The sequence below is a fragment of the Syngnathus typhle genome, linkage group LG10, assembly GCF_033458585.1.
Source record: "Syngnathus typhle isolate RoL2023-S1 ecotype Sweden linkage group LG10, RoL_Styp_1.0, whole genome shotgun sequence".
NCBI lineage: Eukaryota > Metazoa > Chordata > Actinopteri > Syngnathiformes > Syngnathidae > Syngnathus > Syngnathus typhle.
In genome coordinates, this window is record NC_083747.1 from 8,664,586 (window position 1) to 8,684,025 (window position 19,440).

At 39.2% G+C, this 19,440-nt stretch overlaps 3 protein-coding genes across 6 annotated transcripts in view; 1 reads left to right on the forward strand and 2 right to left on the reverse strand.

Annotated features, from left to right (window-relative positions):
* Positions 1-1,838: 1,838 nt before the first annotated feature.
* Positions 1,839-9,192, forward strand: dpys (dihydropyrimidinase). 3 transcript variants are annotated; one of them, XM_061289806.1, is made up of 10 exons: positions 1,839-1,915; positions 2,469-2,735; positions 3,232-3,390; positions 4,090-4,269; positions 4,842-5,031; positions 5,197-5,353; positions 5,686-5,827; positions 6,271-6,413; positions 8,294-8,501; positions 8,788-9,192. In XM_061289806.1, the coding sequence occupies exons 2-10, from the start codon at positions 2,484-2,486 to the stop codon at positions 8,845-8,847; spliced, it is 1,491 nt and encodes a 496-aa protein (XP_061145790.1). In that variant the 5' UTR covers positions 1,839-1,915; positions 2,469-2,483; the 3' UTR covers positions 8,848-9,192. The 3 variants fall into 3 exon arrangements, 2 of the variants coding, with proteins under 2 accessions (XP_061145790.1, XP_061145789.1); XR_009716077.1 differs by having other exon boundaries at positions 1,840-2,006; positions 8,298-8,501; XM_061289805.1 differs by having other exon boundaries at positions 1,842-2,006.
* Positions 9,193-10,669: 1,477 nt separating this feature from the next.
* LOC133161252 (dendritic cell-specific transmembrane protein) lies at positions 10,670-12,914 on the reverse strand. The gene is made up of 3 exons (XM_061289606.1): positions 11,784-12,914; positions 10,988-11,314; positions 10,670-10,910 (listed from the first exon to the last, which is right to left on the reverse strand). The coding sequence occupies exons 1-3, from the start codon at positions 12,810-12,812 to the stop codon at positions 10,863-10,865; spliced, it is 1,404 nt and encodes a 467-aa protein (XP_061145590.1). The 5' UTR covers positions 12,813-12,914; the 3' UTR covers positions 10,670-10,862.
* A 1,977-nt stretch (positions 12,915-14,891) lies between these two features.
* The window catches only part of rims2a (regulating synaptic membrane exocytosis 2a), an 88,627-nt gene continuing 84,078 nt past the window's right edge, over positions 14,892-19,440 (reverse strand). For both annotated transcript variants that reach the window (XM_061289416.1, XM_061289417.1), the window contains 5 exons: positions 18,224-18,365; positions 17,975-18,087; positions 17,774-17,875; positions 17,561-17,700; positions 14,892-17,461 (listed from right to left, as the gene is read on the reverse strand). In XM_061289416.1, coding sequence (XP_061145400.1) covers positions 17,258-17,461; positions 17,561-17,700; positions 17,774-17,875; positions 17,975-18,087; positions 18,224-18,365 — 701 coding nt within the window. In that variant the 3' untranslated portion in view covers positions 14,892-17,257. The remainder of the gene's footprint in view (positions 17,462-17,560; positions 17,701-17,773; positions 17,876-17,974; positions 18,088-18,223; positions 18,366-19,440) is intronic.

A 19,440-nucleotide genomic window follows, 5' to 3' on the forward strand; every position in this document is an offset into this window, starting at 1 on the left:
TTAAGCACACTCAGCTCACAAACTCTCCGTCTGTGTTGGTTTATAATGCTGCGGGAGCAAATGAAACGATAACACGTGGCTGTTTCTAAATCCAGCGGAATCATAACTTTTCTCTTTCAGTAACACAACACAGATACTTTTGAGGAGATGCCATTGCTGCCTCATTGCTTTTTCACTCCCTCTGATTACTCCTCTCATCTTATGTAAATCCTCTTAAGTCACATGTTATTGTTTATTGCAACTGTGAAGGTTAGGTGTTCCTAAGCCCCGTGCGTGCGCTTATCTCACCAGCGCATGCATCTTTGTCTCTCCAATGTGTGTTGCTTTGCTAACACACTAATGGATGAGGAAAAGTTGTCTCTCTTGATGCGGTGCAGACAACCAATCTACTGCAGTAAAAAGCTAATCTCTCCCATTGGCTAACAACTCCTCATGAAAAGGAGGCAGACGCGTGCAGCTGGGATATCTCAGCATTATCAGGACCATATTAAGGGGGGTTGAAAAGAATGTCACAATATGAACAAAACCAAAACAGACAAGGGAAATTTTAGGCCACTTTGCTCGCCTGACACAATGGAGTCAAGTTATATTTAGCTTGCTAAAACCATAAACACTTTTTTATTGATGCATCATCATACGCTATGCTAAGGACTTACCATATTTACACATTCAGAGTGCAGACTGAATGACTGGACTCATAGTACCCTCACAGTCAGTCCCGGTAGACATACAGAGGTTTAATCCAGGATATGAAAACATAGAATACAGTTGGGCGATTTTCTTGGAATATACACAACCAAATAGTTTTTAATACACTATCATTTGATCCAATTGTGACATTTGTGATGATTCCCTTTGCAAAGTCACCAAATACCTGGAGCGCTATTTGGGGATGCACACATTTGTAGTCAAACTGCACATCCCAGGGATTTATTAGGCAACGATTGGGTTGGGGGACAGATTGAAGGAATGAAAAGCTGCTTAATATGGCAATGACACCCATATGAATGTGAAAGGCATTTCTTGAAGCAAATGATTGTTTGCGTGCCAAAAATGATAACTTGAACTGCTTGCAGTAAAAATCAGATGGAACCGTTCCCCATTTGGCTGGATTAAGTGATAGCAAATTGCAGAAACACTGTGTGCTGACTGCAGATACCAAAATCATCAACGTCACTGCCAAAAAGGTGGACCAATCTTTCCAATATTCCCAGAAAAAAAAAGGAAATCACTCCCAGTTCTGTGGACCTGCACAGTTGGTAAAAATTTGGCGTGTTGATTTCTCGATGAGCAAATAAAGTATAATAATGACCGAATGAAAAAAACAACAACAAATAAAACGCAGAAAGTAAAAGAAGAAATAATAAAGACAACGTTCACCATATGTATTGAGAATTGTGCCCACTTTTCTGTTGTTGTTTGAAATGAGCCTTTACATTTCAGGCAAATGGAGATGCACTGTGTTGTAGATCGACACACACTGTGAAATGAAGATAACAGATTGTTGTAACTAAATGAATACAATTTATCTAAATTGGAGGTCTGCATGTGCTTCTGACTGGATGAGCAGAGAAGACCAAGGCCCTGACTGCAGTAGATTACTGAAGGAACTTCTTCCTTGTGTTAATTAGTCCTTCACTAATCTATGAATCATGCCATTATTGTAGATTAGTCATACTTAAAGACAATAAATATCTGGATGAAAATCACGGCTTAGCCGTAAACATAAACCAATCAAAGGGAAAACGTGCTTTCTTGGGTTACTTTTATTTTGAAGGTCGGGCTTTTATTTGGATCTATTTTGAAGGGCGTGCTTTTCTGTCATAAAAAAAAAAAAGAGTAAACAATTGAGTCCCAGCAAAAAAAAAGAAAACTCTGACCAACTTCTGTAGACTTCCAGGAATCGTTAGTTTAGGTACACGTTTGGAATATGTGGCATGTTTTTTTCCGTGTGCTCATGATGTATTTTGTAGTTACTGCATTTCCTGGCTTATTAGAGTTCAAGAGTAAGCATGTTGTTTTCATGATGTTATTTCCAGACCACTGTCTAGAGCAGCCTCACTCAAATTCTATGATTGCATTGTCATACTGTCATACATTCTTACTGGAGCAGAACACTGTCACAAAGTCTTGTCCATGATTTACTGCAAAGTAGGCTAATTTTGCAAAAATAATGAAACGTTGCATTTGTGTTACATAAATGTCAAAACCAAGCCAATGTATTAGAACAGTCATGTGGCTCCCTCTAGCGGCTCAGTTATCTTTAACATGTACTTGAGGCCTGTGGTCATCGGGGCTCGTGTGTGCACAAATAGGACAGTTTGTTGAGTTCATGGCCACAGTGACTGTGTAAGGATAGGCCCATTTGCTGCTCTATTTGCTGAACTTTGGAACAGACACAAGATGTTACTTATTAAAAGCCATTTGTGACTTTCCACTCCACAAACCCTCTCTCCGCATTCTCACAGACGTTGCACGGCAGGATGGCGGAGGCCCGTGGGATCCTGATAAAAGGAGGCAAAGTTGTGAATGAAGATTTCTCTGTGATCAGTGACGTCTATATTGAAAATGGGAAAATAGTGGATGTTGGACTGAATCTTCACATTCCAGAGGGAGTGAGAATTATTGATGCCAGGGATAAACTGGTGATCCCAGGTGGAATTGACACGCACACGCACATGGAGCTTGCATTTATGGGCACCAGGAGTGTGGATGACTTTCATATAGGAACTCAGGTAAAACACACATGCACGTGCACGTGCACTCACACACACACACACACACACACACACACACACACACACTAACACTCTCTCTCTAACACACACACACACCTATTATATGTCCCGCTCACAATTAAAAACTAAACCTTATGACCATTGTGTGCAGCAGGGTAAACCAGTTTTGAAATGTTGTTTGTTTTGATAGGCAACTGAGCAGGACTAGCTTGTTTTGACATTGTTTTTCCTTTTTAAATGTTTAATTTGAATTTTTCTCATTGTTGATATTCTATATTTTATATTTGAGTGTTGACTGTGAGTGTGCTCAGTGTTGAAGAATGCTACCTTGACTGATGACTGATTAAGTTCACTGATATTGTCACACTTTCTGGCATCAGTGGATGTCAAACTCAAGTGTCCTTGCAATACCCTCATCCAACCTTCAGTTAGTTGACTTTGTGCTAAGGTGACAAAAGCTTTCAGCGGTTAATCTTTGACTTTGTCTCACCAGGCTGCCCTCGCTGGAGGGACAACAATGATCGTGGACTTTGTCATCCCCCAAAAAGGCAAGTCTCTTCTGGAGGCTTATAACTCTTGGCGCAAGGCAGCGGACAGCAAAGTCTGCTGTGACTACTCACTGCATGTCGCTGTCACGTGGTGGAGTGACCAGGTGAATATGAAAATATGACTGCAGAGATGAGGACATAGCTGATGGTTATTTTATCATGTTGTTGGAGTCTGGCCAATTTATTGGACATTCAGACAAATACTTAAATATGCAAGCAAAGGTTCTGTCAAAGCCCTGGGCTTTGGACATATTCTAAATTAAAACAAAAATGGTAAACAGTTCTGCCCCGTAACCAGTTTTGTTATTAAAATTACATGACACTGCACATGGGAGGTAACTTTCTTGTAACGTGCACTGTTGTGGGCGTGAGCATAGTCAGCTACCTTCTCTGCCAATGGAAGCGACTCCTCTCACTCCCTTTAAATTCAGTGTGCTAGAGCAGGGGTGTCAAACTAATTTTTTCGCAGGCCACATTGTAGTCATAGCTTCTTTTGGAGGGCCATTATGACTGTCAACCCAAATAAATGTATGAGCACCTCATATTATATACAGTAAAAGCTACAAAACAAACTGACAAATAACTCGTTTTGAAATCAGATGAGTAAAAACTGGTCAAATATTTAAAAAAAAAAAAAGATATTATTAAAAGTGAAGACAATTTGCAATTCTAGTAATGACACACGAATTTTATGCACAATTTGTCTTCGAGGGCCAAATAAAATGATGTTTAACCAAACATTTAAGTTTCTCATCAGAACTGTAACATTGTAACATTGCTATTGCTATTTTTCTCCTTCCCAGGTCAAGAATGAAATGGAGATTATCGCCAAAGAGAAAGGAGTCAATTCCTTTAAGATGTTTATGGCGTATAAAGATCTGTACATGCTGCAGGATGCTGAACTCTATGCAGCATTTGCCCATTGCAAGAACGTTGGCGCAATAGCGCAAGTGCATGCTGAGAATGGAGACCTGATCGCTGAGGTTGGTGGGTCAATTTAAACATGAATACAATTTAAAAATAAATAAATTAAATGAAGAAATATGAACAGTAATATTAATGCATTTTAAATAATATGAAATGATTATATAGTATAATCAGTTATGATAGCCTAGTATTCCTACTAGATTTATTCATCATTTCATTTTAGTGCTAGGACTGAACAGTTTGAGGCAGAATATAATAATAAACAAATACACACACAAATATCAATATTAATATAACTATGAATAAATATACTTACACAGATATATAAATATGTACGTAAATAAAGTGTTAATCTGTTTATCTGATTAATTTTTGATACAGATGCCAGGGTGCGAAACACCACTAGAGAGCAGCAGACGATTGTTTTGAGTTTTTATAAAAGTTCATGTTCCTAACGCTTAAAGGACTAGTTGCAAGGTTTTATTTTACTATTTATAATTAGTCTACTCGTGGAGACGATTTTTGTGGAGTCAGCTCAATTATAGGTATTGCGGAACTCTGTGTTATTGTTATCTATCCATCACCATTACCCTGCTTTGTTTTTCTCCCCTCTATCGGGGCAAAACAGGGGGCAAAGAAGATGCTGTCCATGGGCATCACAGGACCTGAGGGTCATGAAATGTGTCGGCCGGAGGAAGTCGAGGCTGAGGCTACTCAGAGAGCCATCACCATCGCTAGTGCTGTCAATTGCCCTCTTTATGTGGTCCATGTCATGAGCAAATCTGCAGCCAAGGTGGTGTCCAACGCCCGCAGAGATGGTAGGTGATAGATTTATTAGTTTACGTGTGAGAGGATGTTACAAATACCTTTCCAATGATCTTTAAAAACTATTGAATGTGTGTTGAATATAGTCAAACTTTTCAGTATTGAATGATGCCTAAAGTGTACAGTGAGGCTGAAGTAAAACTTCCATCTGCTGCCAGGACGGGTGGTGTTTGGGGAGCCCATTGCAGCTGGACTAGGAACTGACGGGACTCACTACTGGCACAAGGAGTGGGCCCATGCGGCTTTCTTTGTCATGGGTCCTCCCCTCAGACCTGACCCCAGCACCCCTGCGTACCTCATGGACCTGCTGGCCAAGTAGGTGGCTTGCGTGGGTTATCTCTTTATACTCCATACATTCCAAATATATATATAGGTCATGTGACCAGCAAACCTAATAGAGACTTGTAGGATTGATGGATCGATGTTGCTGGCCTCAAAGTTGGAACACAGTTATGTATTTTTGTGGTTGAAACAACACCAATATTGAAACATAACAAAGGGAACATCAATAAAATGATTAGAACAACCAAGAAAGTAATGTAGTATATAACGGAAATTAAATTAGCATTACAAAAGAGACATTTTAGAATCATTCATCACTCTTATTCTGTTATTTGATCATATATTTATCCTTTATGTGTCATTAGTGATGATCTCAGTGTGACGGGGACCGACAACTGTACCTTCTCAGTTTGTCAGAAGGCACTTGGAAAAGACGACTTCACCAAGATCCCCAATGGGGTGAACGGCGTGGAGGATAGGATGTCCGTCATTTGGGAGAAGGGAGTGGTATGTCTTCGTCACATACGCTCACGTACCCATATTCTAGGATGGAATACAACACAACATAGATAGAATTTATGTTATATGTCCTTGACCCATACCACTACAAAGAAAAAAAAAAGTCAGATATCCTTTGTGATGCATTGTGGTTATCTACAACCACACGTTTCTTTTATTTGATGACTTGCAATTCAATAGTTCTTGGAATTAATTGTAGTTCCGACTGAGCATTTGTGGCGCTCTGTTTCCGCAAACACTGAGAGGAGTAAATAGAGATCGACATTTCAATGCATAAAGCTGACAGTGCGTTTTCTTAGTGTAGATTTACTTTGCAGTGCTTTCAAATCACACATTCCTCTACATTGGCTTCTGTCTGTTAATTGTGTACGGTGCTATCAACTGCGCTCTCTCACTCAAACTGGCTTATTTGTGCATATCCATCTTCCCAGCACAGCGGCAAAATGGATGAGAATCGATTCGTAGCTGTCACCAGCAGCAACGCAGCAAAAATCTTCAACTTCTACCCGCAAAAAGGCCGCATCGCCAAGAACTCAGATGCTGATGTGGTTATTTGGGATCCCAAGTCATCAAGGTGAGGGGCCCACTTGGGCCATTCAGCATTCATTCTAGTGCAAGCAAGAGAAAAGCCGCTGAAGAAATGTGTGTGTGTCATATATTCATATGTAAATAAAAAAATAATAATGGTTCCTGTCCCCCCCGGGTTCCAAAATCCCATCTACTCTTGTCTTTTGTAAGTTTGCAGCATGTCCTTTTATGCAGCCACAAATTAAAGGCTGACGGTAAATACAAATCGGTTTCATCAGATTCTCAAAAATGATAGCGTGAGGGATTTAAGATTTTATTCTATAAATGTACCAATGACTTGAACATTTATATAAGCTTAAGACAGACACATCCGCTGGGATGTTGACGGCTCGTGTGGATTTGAAGACTAATGAAATGTTCACATGGGGGCTGATCCCATTTTCTTATTAAGGAAGTTAGCGTTAGAGCACTTTCAGGAAATGTTCCCGAGTTCGCTCTTTGTTTTTAGGAAAAATACATGTGTTTTGCAGACAAAACAGCCTTAAAACAGAGAATAGTAGATTTCTCTTGAAGCGCTACACAATTCCACGAATCAATGTTGTGTTCCAACGTGCTAATTGACATAAAAAGTCAACAGCTATGATGTCACATCCCGCAAAGGGCCTATTAAATCTGATTTTGGTGTTGTTTCCTCCTGTCTCCTCCTTAAAAAATATATAAATCATAACAGTTGAAGGTCTCTTCATATGGGGCAGGTTGGGAGCCAACACACACACACACGCACACATTATGTAATCCAAAACTCGACTGTGCGCTTTTGCTTGCAAGAGAATCTGGGCTGAGCCCCTGTGGAAGGGTGCTATGCACTGATGTGAATTGAACTCATCCTTACCCAATGTACTTTATCTTGTATCAATGTATCTTACTGTAAATTACTAGCATATGTCTAAGATTTGTACAATTGTTAACATGGACAACTTTAAAGTTTGAGCCAATCAGCCTTCTTGTAAATTACTCTATAGCTTTGTTTTCTAACTCTAAGATTGCCTCATGTTAAATTGCTGCTCCTATGAATCCATCTGTAAACCTGCATAATTAATTGCTCTCAATGTAAGTGTCACTCCATAACATCCGGCGCCAGAGGCTACAAACAGTTACGTAACCCAGAGGAAGCTCAGTCAAGGGCCCCATGTCTCATAAATAGGCACATTGGAACATTGCAAAGCATTATTTCTCAGCAAAATTTTTATTGTTTCTATTTCTGCTTTTTTCAAAACAGCCTGGACCCAAAAATAAATTAACTAAATGCATTTGTATAGGTAGGTGTTAAGCAATCTGTAAGGTCTTGATTTATGGAGCAGCTATACACGTAGTGGTTCTCATTCACTTGCGAAGAGGACTTTTATTTTTATTTTTTTTAACCTCACTCATGGTTGGTATTGAGAGCATTCAGTGTAGGGTACTTTAAAATAATGTAAAATGTGATATTGATATCTGGTATCTATCTTTGCCCATCCCTGACAAATTAAAATTGCTAAAAAAACAAACATTATTCGGACATTTAAACTAGAATTAATCAAGAAACATGACCCATTTCTATTTAGAACATTATCTTAACTAGGTAGGATTTATTCATTCGGGGGTGAATTTATCTTCAGACTAAGTAACAGAACAGATCTTTGGCAATTCATTTACATGACATTTGTCTGTGAACTGCAGTGACAGCACTGTGATTTTTATTTATTATTTAATCATTTTCCATGTCAATCTTTCATTTATGTCCAACATCTTCTCCAGACAGGACTTTTTTTTTTTTTTTTTTTTTTTGCTTTAACGCAAGAATAAGTCACGCATTAGTATTCTCTCGTCACAAATTTCATTTTCTGTTCTGAGCAGACCTGTGCTGGCATTTGTATGTTTTGACAGAAAGATTTCAGCCAAGACGCATCACCAGGCTGTGGACTACAACATCTTTGAGGGTATGGAGTGTCATGGAGTGCCAGTGATCACCATTTCCAGGGGTAAAGTGGTCTACGAGGATGGACAGCTGAAGACGACGCCTGGTTGGGGCAGATTCATCCACAGAAAACCCTTCTCCGAATTTGTCTACAAACGAATCATGCAGAGGGACAAGGTCAGTAAAGATGTTCAAAAGAAGAAAAATACTCAAGATAGAAGCAGAGCTTGGCACGGCCTCATTACAGGGGGTCATCAAATGCTGAAGCCAATTTGCCAATCCAGATTGTTTGACATGTGCCGATTCTCCCAATCCTTGTCCCCATTTTTTCAGTTGTGGCGAGCAACACAACATTTTAAATACCAAACAGGCTGGAAAGTGCTGCTCTGCTCTGATGACCACATTGATATCTGCCCTCTGATGACACACAAGCCTTCTCTCTGCCTTTTCTTTCCTCCTGCAGGTGGGCCAACCTACACCTGTGATCAGAAAGCCATATGATGGAAAAGTCATTTCTGTGTGAACATGGGAGCTACTAGAGAAAGCCACTTTGAGCCTCCAGCTGTGTGCTTGTGTCCTTTCACACACATTACTGTCAGTGCCTGGACAAGTCTCAGAAATAGTAATACTTATATGGTCAGAAATAGCAAAAATTATACTCTCAGAAAGATTCATTTTATATACAGAACTGCGAAATGTGTTATCTTTTTAATTCCTCTTTTCATTGAGGAATGGGTGGTCCATTTAGGTCAATTCAACATCAAACTCAATGTCATGTTATGTACTTTTATAGGCTTTATGAAATTCTAACTAGCAATAGTTTTATTATCATTGCTAAGAAATAAAAGCGGAAGTGGCTACTAAGAAACAGTTTAGTGGTTTATTCTATTGGTTTTATTGCTGCACCCGGTGAACACGCCTTAAAGTTTCTTGTCATCTCAACCATTGCATTTGAGTCATTTTACAGACTGGAGAGAATTAATAGACTGACGGTAATGAGATTTTTGTTGACCCACGATGACTCTGCATTTGCATATTGAGCAGGATGGCGTATTATCATATCCAGTCCATTTTTGACCATAAATGGAGAACAGCCCTCCCCTCAGTACTTAGTAAAAAGGTCTGCGGCTGTCGGCAAGCATCATGTGGGAGCTTGCTGTCAGGCTCGCATGCTGACGTGGTTTTCTGCCGCAAGCCCCGTTGAGACATAATGTGAGCTTATCAGGTTGCCTCACGGGTCACTGGCAATGTGTGACTCACACAAGGCCCACTCCTCCCTCAGCTGTACCACTTCCCATTACTGTTTACCATGGAAATGAAGGAAGGAATAGTACAGTTGAGTTGGCTAAAATATTACAAGCTGTAGCGTACTATTTACAGTCAACAGTCTACAAGTCACACTCATACATAAGATTTTGTTTTTAGTTTATTTTTTATTTCTGCCTATTCCTATAAACTGCACTTAAGTAAAACAGCTATAGAGGATCTTCTCCTTTCTTTCATTTTTTTAGTTCTAGGTATGACTTGGAGGCAATAAATCTTGATGAATTGGTTCTATGAAAGTCAAATACAAAGCTAAAATTATCATTGGTAGTCATGCAAAGGATGCAAAACCCCAAGTGTCCCTGTTTTATAAAACACCTGTATGATGTCAATGCATAGTGACAGCACGGTGCAAATGGGGGGCCTATGGTGTTGTGGCCTACACTGCACATGCAAAGGACAGCTGTCTTGGATTATGTAAGTACACGGTCTCGGTCTATTCAAATAGACACATTCAGTAGATATCTTACACAGAAACACGCACGCACGCATACACACACACACAATCAATTTATACCTACGTATATGCGTCACGGATCGGAATGGAGCAGGGTGACCAAATGCAGCTTGGACCAGGGCTTATTGAAGGGAACAGGTAGTTGGAAGGGAGGATAAAGCGAACAAGCCAACAGAACCGGCAAACTCAACAGGACTGACTGAACAAAAACCAAACTAACCGAGACGTGGGACAAGAATACACAAGAAACTAGCAACGACAGAACATGAGACCAGAATTAATCCGGAAAGGGGCGTGACACGCAGACAGGATTTATATACGCGACAGGTAACGACAGACAGATGACTGTGATTAGTACAAAGATTGAGAGTAGACTCAGGAAGGGAGGGGCGAGCACACAGACACTGACAGAAACTATGACAATGTGCACATAATAAAACAACCGGGGACGAAACGTGACAATATGTATTGAAAGTATTGTTTGACAAAAACAAACATGTTCCAACCAGAAAATGTTGTCATTATATTAATGATATTTAATTTCTTTTGAAAAATCTGTGTCATAACATCAACATTACATAAATAAAGACATACATTGTTCACCCAAGTTTAGATAATACATGCAGATTGTATGGAACAAATACATTACAACAATATAAAAATGTGCAATATTTTATATATGTATATGAATATATATATATACCCACAGAGATACATAATAGTGTCAGTCACTGTTGGGTATATGGAGAAACCTTTCCTCACGTGTTGACCTCATCTGAGAAAAGCAATGGACACCAGAAATGTGGCTGTTAAGAGAAAACAATAAAGAAAGATTAGCATCCAGGATTTCCCTCTCAATTATGCATTATTTTGTGACTCATACCTTGGTGATGAGTGATGTAAAACTGTCCTTCTCCCGCTTCCTTTTTAACCTCTTCCTCAGAATTTTGGCATGCAGATACTTGATCCTCTCCTCTGCAGCGGTGCAGTAAAACCTCTCACACACCATGAGCCTGATCTGGACCAACTTGGCCGCTACAGGGGCCATAACGAGCAAGGTCAGCAAGATGGCAGTCAATGGGACCAGAGAGTTGTTGAGCAGCAGTTTGGGTTTGGGGAGGCACTGCTTCTCAAACAGCATCACAGAATAAGAAAAGTCCTTTTGGTGGTTTTCCTCACTCAATTGTAGACCAATTAAGGTCGCAATCCCCTGAAAAAAGCAATTTGCATTTAGGGCATACAACAGTACAACAGACGTTTTTATTTTATTTCATTTCATTTCATTTCATTTCATTTCATTTCATTTCATTTCATTTCATTTCATTTTATTTTATTTTATTTTATTTTATTTTATTTTATTTTATTTTATTTTATTTTATTTTATTTTATTTTATTTTATTTTATTTTATTTTATTTTGCAAGGGTGGATGAAAGAAATCCCACAGTTGTTGTTATTGTCATCAAGGTGAACAAAAACTTGTGGTTAGCTGAGTGGGTGTTCAAATGCAACACTAAGATGAAGCAACTGACACCAGCTTCAAATAATATTCCAAATTTAAAAAAATATGAATGAAATAGTGTCTCACTGTGAGTGTGAGTATTTATTTAAGTAATACATCACCATGTTTATTCATTAAATTGATGTGACAATTGACTCAGAGTTTAATTGAAGGACTTACTTTGAGGCTCAGCCGCAGAGGGACGTGGAATGGTTCCATCTCTGACAGCTTGGTTGTTATAATAGTAACAAAATAGTACAACACGGCATCCACAGCTATAAATATGACCCAAGCAATCAAATGGGTGATAATTGGAATGCCAAATTTTAGCAGAGCTTTTCCTTCCTGGGTGGTGGGACGGAGGGAAGGGAGGGATGGGTAAAGCTTCTTCTCCTCTGATGTGAGAGGAAGTACGTGCTGCTTTCCTTCTTCCTTCTGCTTCTTGTCAAAGTCAATAAATTTGTTACTGATGAAATTATTTTTGTACTTCATGTCATTGCAGTAATTTCTTACGTGCAAGATTATAAAGATGATGAGCACCAGTATGCTGATGAGAGGATAAACATATTCCTTCACAGTGGATACTGTGTTTATTAAATTCACTGCATATTTGACACTTTGATTCAATTTCAATTCGACTTGGGTGAGTCGCTCCCGAAAATTTTCCAAGTCCACTTTGGGTGAAATTTTGAGTTGGGAGTCCAGCTTGACCACGCCCAAATCCGTCACCCCAAGCAAAATATCAGCCAGCCATTTCAACATGTCCACATAGTTTCTGAAGGGAGCAATGACTGATTCTTTCTTGGCCCTCAGGTTGCAAATCATGCTCCTGATCAAGCCTGTGAGGTTCTCCAAAGTGTTTTGAATATTTCCAAGGACAACTACACTTGTGCCAGCGGTCAGCAGGAGACTACGACTCTTCTTCGTGAAAAGCGATATGACAAATAGAGTGAACAAGCATCGTACCGTCTGTGACAGGAATAGGCCGAGTGTCAACAGCACCCCAAAGAGGGCAGCAATCCCCGAGGACACTGCTAGGTCACAAGTCAGAGTGAAGAAAAGGTACAGAAGCAGTAAAGCACTGAGGAGGAGGCTTGGGAAGACACACAAGAGGAGGAGGACGGTGGTTCTCTTGAAGCCCTCTCTGTTATCACTGGTAAAAACATCCACAGCCAAAATCCTCAGGTCAGTTAGGCCCTTGGTGTTCATGGTCCACAGTCCCAGGAATTCAAATAAAGAAGAACTCTGGGATGAGCTTAATCAGATGGTTGTCCTGTGTATTTTGTTTCTAAAGTACAAACCTGAGGCATGTAGCCTTGCATCTATTATTACTGTGTGTTGTTCACCATCGCCTTAAATAATGCTGGAACAGGATGTGGCAACAAACCACAGTCATTCGTCATAATACTGTACAGTCATCTTCATCTTTTTCTCAAACAAACAAAAAAAAAAAAAGAAGGAAGCAACAAATCATAATAAATGTCTCATTGTAAACTAACAATACACATCTATTTCCACAAATTCTTATATGTACTTATCTTGAAAAAACATGAAAGATATGACATGGGTATTAAATACTGTATTTCAATAATGATACGTATTACAGCAATATCTGACATGTACCTAAACCTGCTCAATTTAATGAATGAAATCTATGTTTTAACTATTAATTCTAATTCATATTTTTCCACGTACAGCCTGCATATGTTTAAAGTTATTCAGTGTTAGTAATGCCATTGTTCACCATTGGATAGCACATTTAAAGTTGCATCTGGTCCAAGTTACGTAAAAATAAACAATTCCATCTAAAACTTATTTCACATCTTTGCAATGCAAATATTGCACGGGCCATTATCACGCTGATATTTTTTTTATATCTTTTGTTTTTCTTTTCATGTCTGGTTGTATGCTTATAAGGAAGGTAATAAATATTCCGTATTGGTCACAAATGGCTCATAACACAAATGACTGTGAAAGGAGAAGGTAACTACTCGTAGAGTAACAGATGGGAGCGCAGCGTCCTAGAGAAATATTAAGATACTTTGAGCCCTTTAATCCAGTGGTGCCTGCTCACGTGCGGCACAATTCAGGACCATCTGAGACTTTTTCCAGCAGCCTGATGCTGAGGAATTTGGCAATCTTGCCAACAGGTTACAAATCAAGCTCTGCTAATTTCTTAGAGAATTGGAGGGAAAAATGGAAGGAGACAGATTTACAGTGTGTTCTGTGTCTTTTCAAACACAGAGGAATTAATTGCAAAATAATTATTTACTGTAATGTCTCAGAGCTGACACTTTTTGGGCTTCTTTGACACAGCAAATTTACTACAGGAGCCTCCCAAAGAGGACTGAATGACATGAGACGAGTCATGTGAGTAGTCCAACAAGTTTGTGTAGTATAATGAGAAACACCAGGTCAACTATTTCTCTCTTTGGTATATAAGCAAAAGCAAAGCTGACAGCAGCAACAATAAATATCTGGTTCCTATTTGCTGTTCTTCTCTTTACATTACACTAATAATAAAATATCAGCCACAAAAGCTACTTATACAAATAAAAACAAAAACCCAAACAAAACAATATATTGCTAAACGCTACTACAACAATCAAAATTTACATTTTAATTCCTTGTATAGTAATAGATGGGTCTATGCAGTGCCTGCATGCCTCCCTATCAAGTGTGAACGTAGTGCGAAACCATGCGACTGCTTATTTCTGAAAACTAGTGCCCTGTCCAACTGTTTTGTAAGTTGTGGCTATTTTCCAAAAAGTTTCTCGGGTCGGGGTATGTCTCTGGAGACATGTTTATGCACCTCATACACACAGCGTCGTCCATAAACTTCTAATTAAAGTTAAAGTTTTATTGGGCTCCACCATCCTCGCAAACCTTGTGAGGATAAGCTGTTTGGAAGATGAATGAATGAATGTAGTGTTTACAATCACTGACTCCGGACTGTGTTTCCACAAATAGAAGCAAGCAGTGTGTCTCTCATGATGGCTACCACTAAAGCAAACATTCTGGTAATCTGATTTAAGCACTGTGCACAGAAATATACATGAAATCTTTATTATCCCTTCCATAGTTTACACTTCTTTAAACCTTGCTTCTGGCTTCAAATCAGCTGGAAAGCAGCTCACGTATGACCACAATGAGGATAAGTGAGATAGAAAAATATATGGATACGTGTTTAACGATAATTCCGCCACCCCGAATCCAGTTGCCGAGGAAACCAATAAGAGTGCATGCATGCTGTTTGTTCTAAAACCTACAGTCACACAGCAATCGGAATTAGTGTAATATCATTTTTTTATTTTTAATTTGAAAAATAACTTACATAAATCTCTGTACTCAACCATACTTAACCAAGACATAGCCTTGGCATTAACACATTGCACAAAAAGAGAAAATTAAAAGGCATTCAAAAGCATAAATAACTTATGTCTTTTTCATCATGTGAGGCATTTTTCCTGCTCCAGAAGAGTGTTGTGTTTATTTAAAATCTGACATCTATGTATGTATGTACAATGGAAATCAAAAAGTAAACTCTATACTGCAGATTGTTACAGCGACAAAAAAAATCCTTGGACATTAAAATTCTTTATCTCCATGTGGAAAAGGAATAATGCCCCAATTCATTTTCATTCAGACATACTGCAGCTATACGATTCATTAGCCTCCCAGACATGAGACGTTTTTATTACTAAAAATAGAAAATAAAAAATAATCAGGTCTTGGCTTTTAAAAGAAAACTAACAAAAATATACTAAATAAATGTCATTTTCATTAAAACAAGAAAAAAATTCTGTGGCAATATTCCATGTTATTTGAACTTGTGATTAGCTCATCTCATAAACAGTGCTTGTATTGAACTCCAGCAACACTTTTTTTTTTTTTTTTACAGGTTTGCTGCCTCTTGATTACGTACAGTATAGACCTTTTGCTGTACCAATACAGAATATTTTTGCATGTTGGTCAACAATACTGAAACAAAATACACTTGTAATCACAACGTCTCAACTCCATTAAGTAGAAAATATTTTCCTTGTCACTTTTTTTCCTCAATATCTGCAAAGAAAATATATATGATCTTGGGAGTGGAATGTCTTGTTAAAAACTTTAATAATTGGTCAATGGATGATTGGAACGTAATTAGGTGTAGCATTGAATTTAACGTGAGGGAGAAAAATGAATGGACGTTGACATGCACTGTACAAGAAACTGCAAAAATTCCAAATATCATCCTATATCAAAACATGCCGAGTTACTTTAAGGTGTGCCCAAGCCATGTTGCAGAGAATCCTTTTCAACATGCTTGTTAAAGAAATCAAATTTGAACTAAAATGCATACCAAAACAATATAGAACTGTAAAATAACTAGATCTGGCCCAGACCAAATCCAAACACTATCAGGGGACATTGGTAGAAATGAGTCGTACAATGTGAAGTACCCTGGGAGAAGGAATAAAAAGAGAAACATGTACATTTTCACATAATCTTTATCTGAGCCTTTTCACAATGAAATAAGTCATTTACATTTATTGTCATTATCACTTTTTTTTTTCGTCATAAAACATTATCTGTTAAATAGTCCAAAATGTTCCTTTTGTTAGCCTTATCTTACTGACTCATGAATGGTCTGGACTGATAAACAATGACTTGTCTCTTTTAATCATGATGTTGCATTCACTCCCCTTGAAAACCATGCACTAGTGAAATGTATCTTAAAAAATAATATAAAATTGTTGAAATTGAAATGGCTGATCTGTTTTATTTCTTTTTCTTCATATTTTTTGCATGTTACAGCCTCCAGAAAAAAAAGAGAAATTTTAGTCAGCTAAATTTGTATTCATGCAAATGAACTAAAAAGGGAAAATATATTTTTCTCAGAGATTTTTTTTTCATACAATACTGTATATCAAAAGAGAAAGAATGAAATCAAGATGGTAGATTGCACATCTTTTCTCTGGGGGTTTGACTCATTATTGGTGATTTGTAGCCGCTGCAATATTGCCTCTGATTACTGCTGTCTGGTGAGTTTCCAGCACAGCATATAGGTTGAGCATATAAACCAAGAGTCTGCAGGCTATTTTCTTTTAGGATTCTGGGGGGTGTGGCTTCAAGGTGGGACAAACCTCACCCTATGTAATGGTCTCCAAAAACCTCACCTGTTGGTGGGGCACGACCAAGCATCTGGTGGTGCAAACCACCGTCACCCCCATTCAGACATAAAAAACGACAACAGGAAAAAGAAACAAATAAAAGCAAAGCAAAAATGGAAATCAAAGACAAACATTTATTTTTCATTCGAAAAAGGGTTTCTGTAGAACCCGTTTTGCGGTTCCCAGTACCGACCCCCATGGCTTCGAATTGGATGAAAAGCTGGAAATGACAGATTCCTCGTGCTAAGGACTCCATTCCAGTTTCCTTCCAACAGCAAGAACAACATGGCCCGGCCATCCTGGCCGCCGGGCGCTTGCGATGCGCTTCGCCACGAGCACCACGTGTGCAACGTTTTTGCTCAAAACACAGGATCACATTTGCACCCCTAGAAACAGGCTCAGAAGACACAACATCAAGCATGCAGTGTAACCGGGGGGCGTGACCTGTCATCGCAACACTGGGCTGCTACAACAACGCTATCAGTCTGCACGCTGCTATGACCGTGAGAAACTGTCCAGCGAAGACTGGGAAGCTCTTCTTGTCAGGGGGGCGAGAGTTGGGTCCACCAGCGAGGAGGGAGGAAAGAGCTTGAACCAGCCAATCACCATGTTGGACAGGTCCAGCTCATCTAACAGTATCTGAACTGCTCCCATGAAAGATTTATGGTCCATGCGTCCATAGTCGCCCCAGACAATCACCTAAAAAGAAGCCATGTAAAACACGGGAGTCAAACACATGGGGCAACCTCAGGTGGCAGGCAAGGTATCTTTTCTTTTTCTTTCTTCTACTTTTCTCACCTGTAAAACTTTCCCTCCAGGGCTCTCCTCAAACGGCAGTTGCTGCTGGTAAAGAGGATCCAAGGTTTTTCTTGCTACTTTTGTTTTCTTTTTGGCTATGCAGACTCCATTTTCCAAAAGATAGACCTTAACATAGGGTGCTAGGAGAAAATAAAACACGTCAAGTAAAATGTCATCATTATTTGTCAACATGATGCTTTTCGTGTTATTAACCTGGCAGTGCCTTGGAACTTGGTTTCCCCACAAGGCCACGAGCTCTTATGATTTCCACCTCCAGTGCTCCTTTTTTCTCCACCATGCCAATTTGGATGTCACCTAAAAACGTGTTCAAGATTTATATTTATAATTTAAAGAGAGATAAAAGAACCAGGAGCAGCAAATGTTTTTAGGCTTCCAAGCAAGAGAGATTCATACCCATTGGCGGTGTAGCCAGCGTCTGTCGTCCGACGAGCTGGGCGGGCCCGAGCCCATCCAGAAAGTCACTGAACTGGGCTTCTGAAGAAAGCCTCACACCAGGGAAGATGAGACTGGAGCACAAAAAAACACTTGTTACCATGGAGACAAACCTACTATATCCATGTCAAATAATGTGAGCTAAGCAGCTGGATTAAGTTAGGAAGATATAAAAAAATGGGGAAATCTTTGAATGCTTTGTCTGCTTACTTTCCCTCGGAGCTGTAGCTGTTCATACTGCCGTCTGTGGATTCTCGGCTGGCCTGACGGGTCATCCTGCTCCTCATTTCTACTGCCAAGCCTGTCTCTGTGCTCCTTTGGATAGTGCTGCGCAATTTCTTGCCTCCTGCTTCTGTGCACATAATAAAGGAAAGCACAAGAGAAAGAAAGACTGTCATTTTTGGCATTGAATATTAAACACCCAAAAAATGTTTTCCTATTAGTTCATGACACACCGGACAATATTGAAGCTTCCATCTACAAATATCTGTCTCATCTGGCTGATCAAACATGACAGCTGACTGCTTCCATCAGCCTGCTCACATGCTCACATCTCCCAGCCTGCATGGATGCACCTATGTCAGACGTACCGCAACTAAACGAAGTACATTACAATGATCAATGATTCGCTAACAAATGGCGCCTGAGATAAAAAATATAGCTAAATATGGAGCGCTGCAAGTCAGTAGCCCAGTGTGGGGATACGACGCAGTATGATAGTGATCCCAAACGGAGTAAAGCGTGTTATTGTCTATCTTATCACCCTAGAACGGGCCTTTTATCGACTAGTCCGACATGATCTACATACAGTATTCTGCATGTGAAGAAACAGTTGTGAAACCATTTAGCCTTGAAATCTCAGTGATCCAGCTTGCCTCTTCATGCTGCTCACTGCAACTGGGAACAACGGTGACAGAAACTGAATGACGTCTGGCAGCACGTCATCACGGAGTACTATTTTGAACTGGTAATATTCCTGCTGACATATTTGTCCAGGTGCTTCATAGGATTCCCTTTCTGAATTGCTACGTCACAGCAATGTTTCTCAGCATCTACTGTGCTTCCAAAATACAAGCAAAAAAAGAGGATGGAAAAATACTCCTACCCGTATAGTTGCGCAATACAACAACAATAATTAAGTAGCTTGCAAGTTGTTGCTTTTCAAACGTACTCACTCTGAACAAATATAAAATAAATTAGACAACAAAGCATAGTGTCCAGAAGTCCCCTTTGACATAAATATGTGAATATTAACAAAGCACAAGTAGGCTAACTACCAGAGCCAAAATATAAAGGCCATATAGTAGAAAATATATTTTTCGATACATGCTCGAAAAGGGTCCCAGTAATAGGTAGGAATTATATTGCTTGTAATTATTTTTGTGTACGGGAAAACAAGTAAAACATGGTAAACAGCAACACTGGAT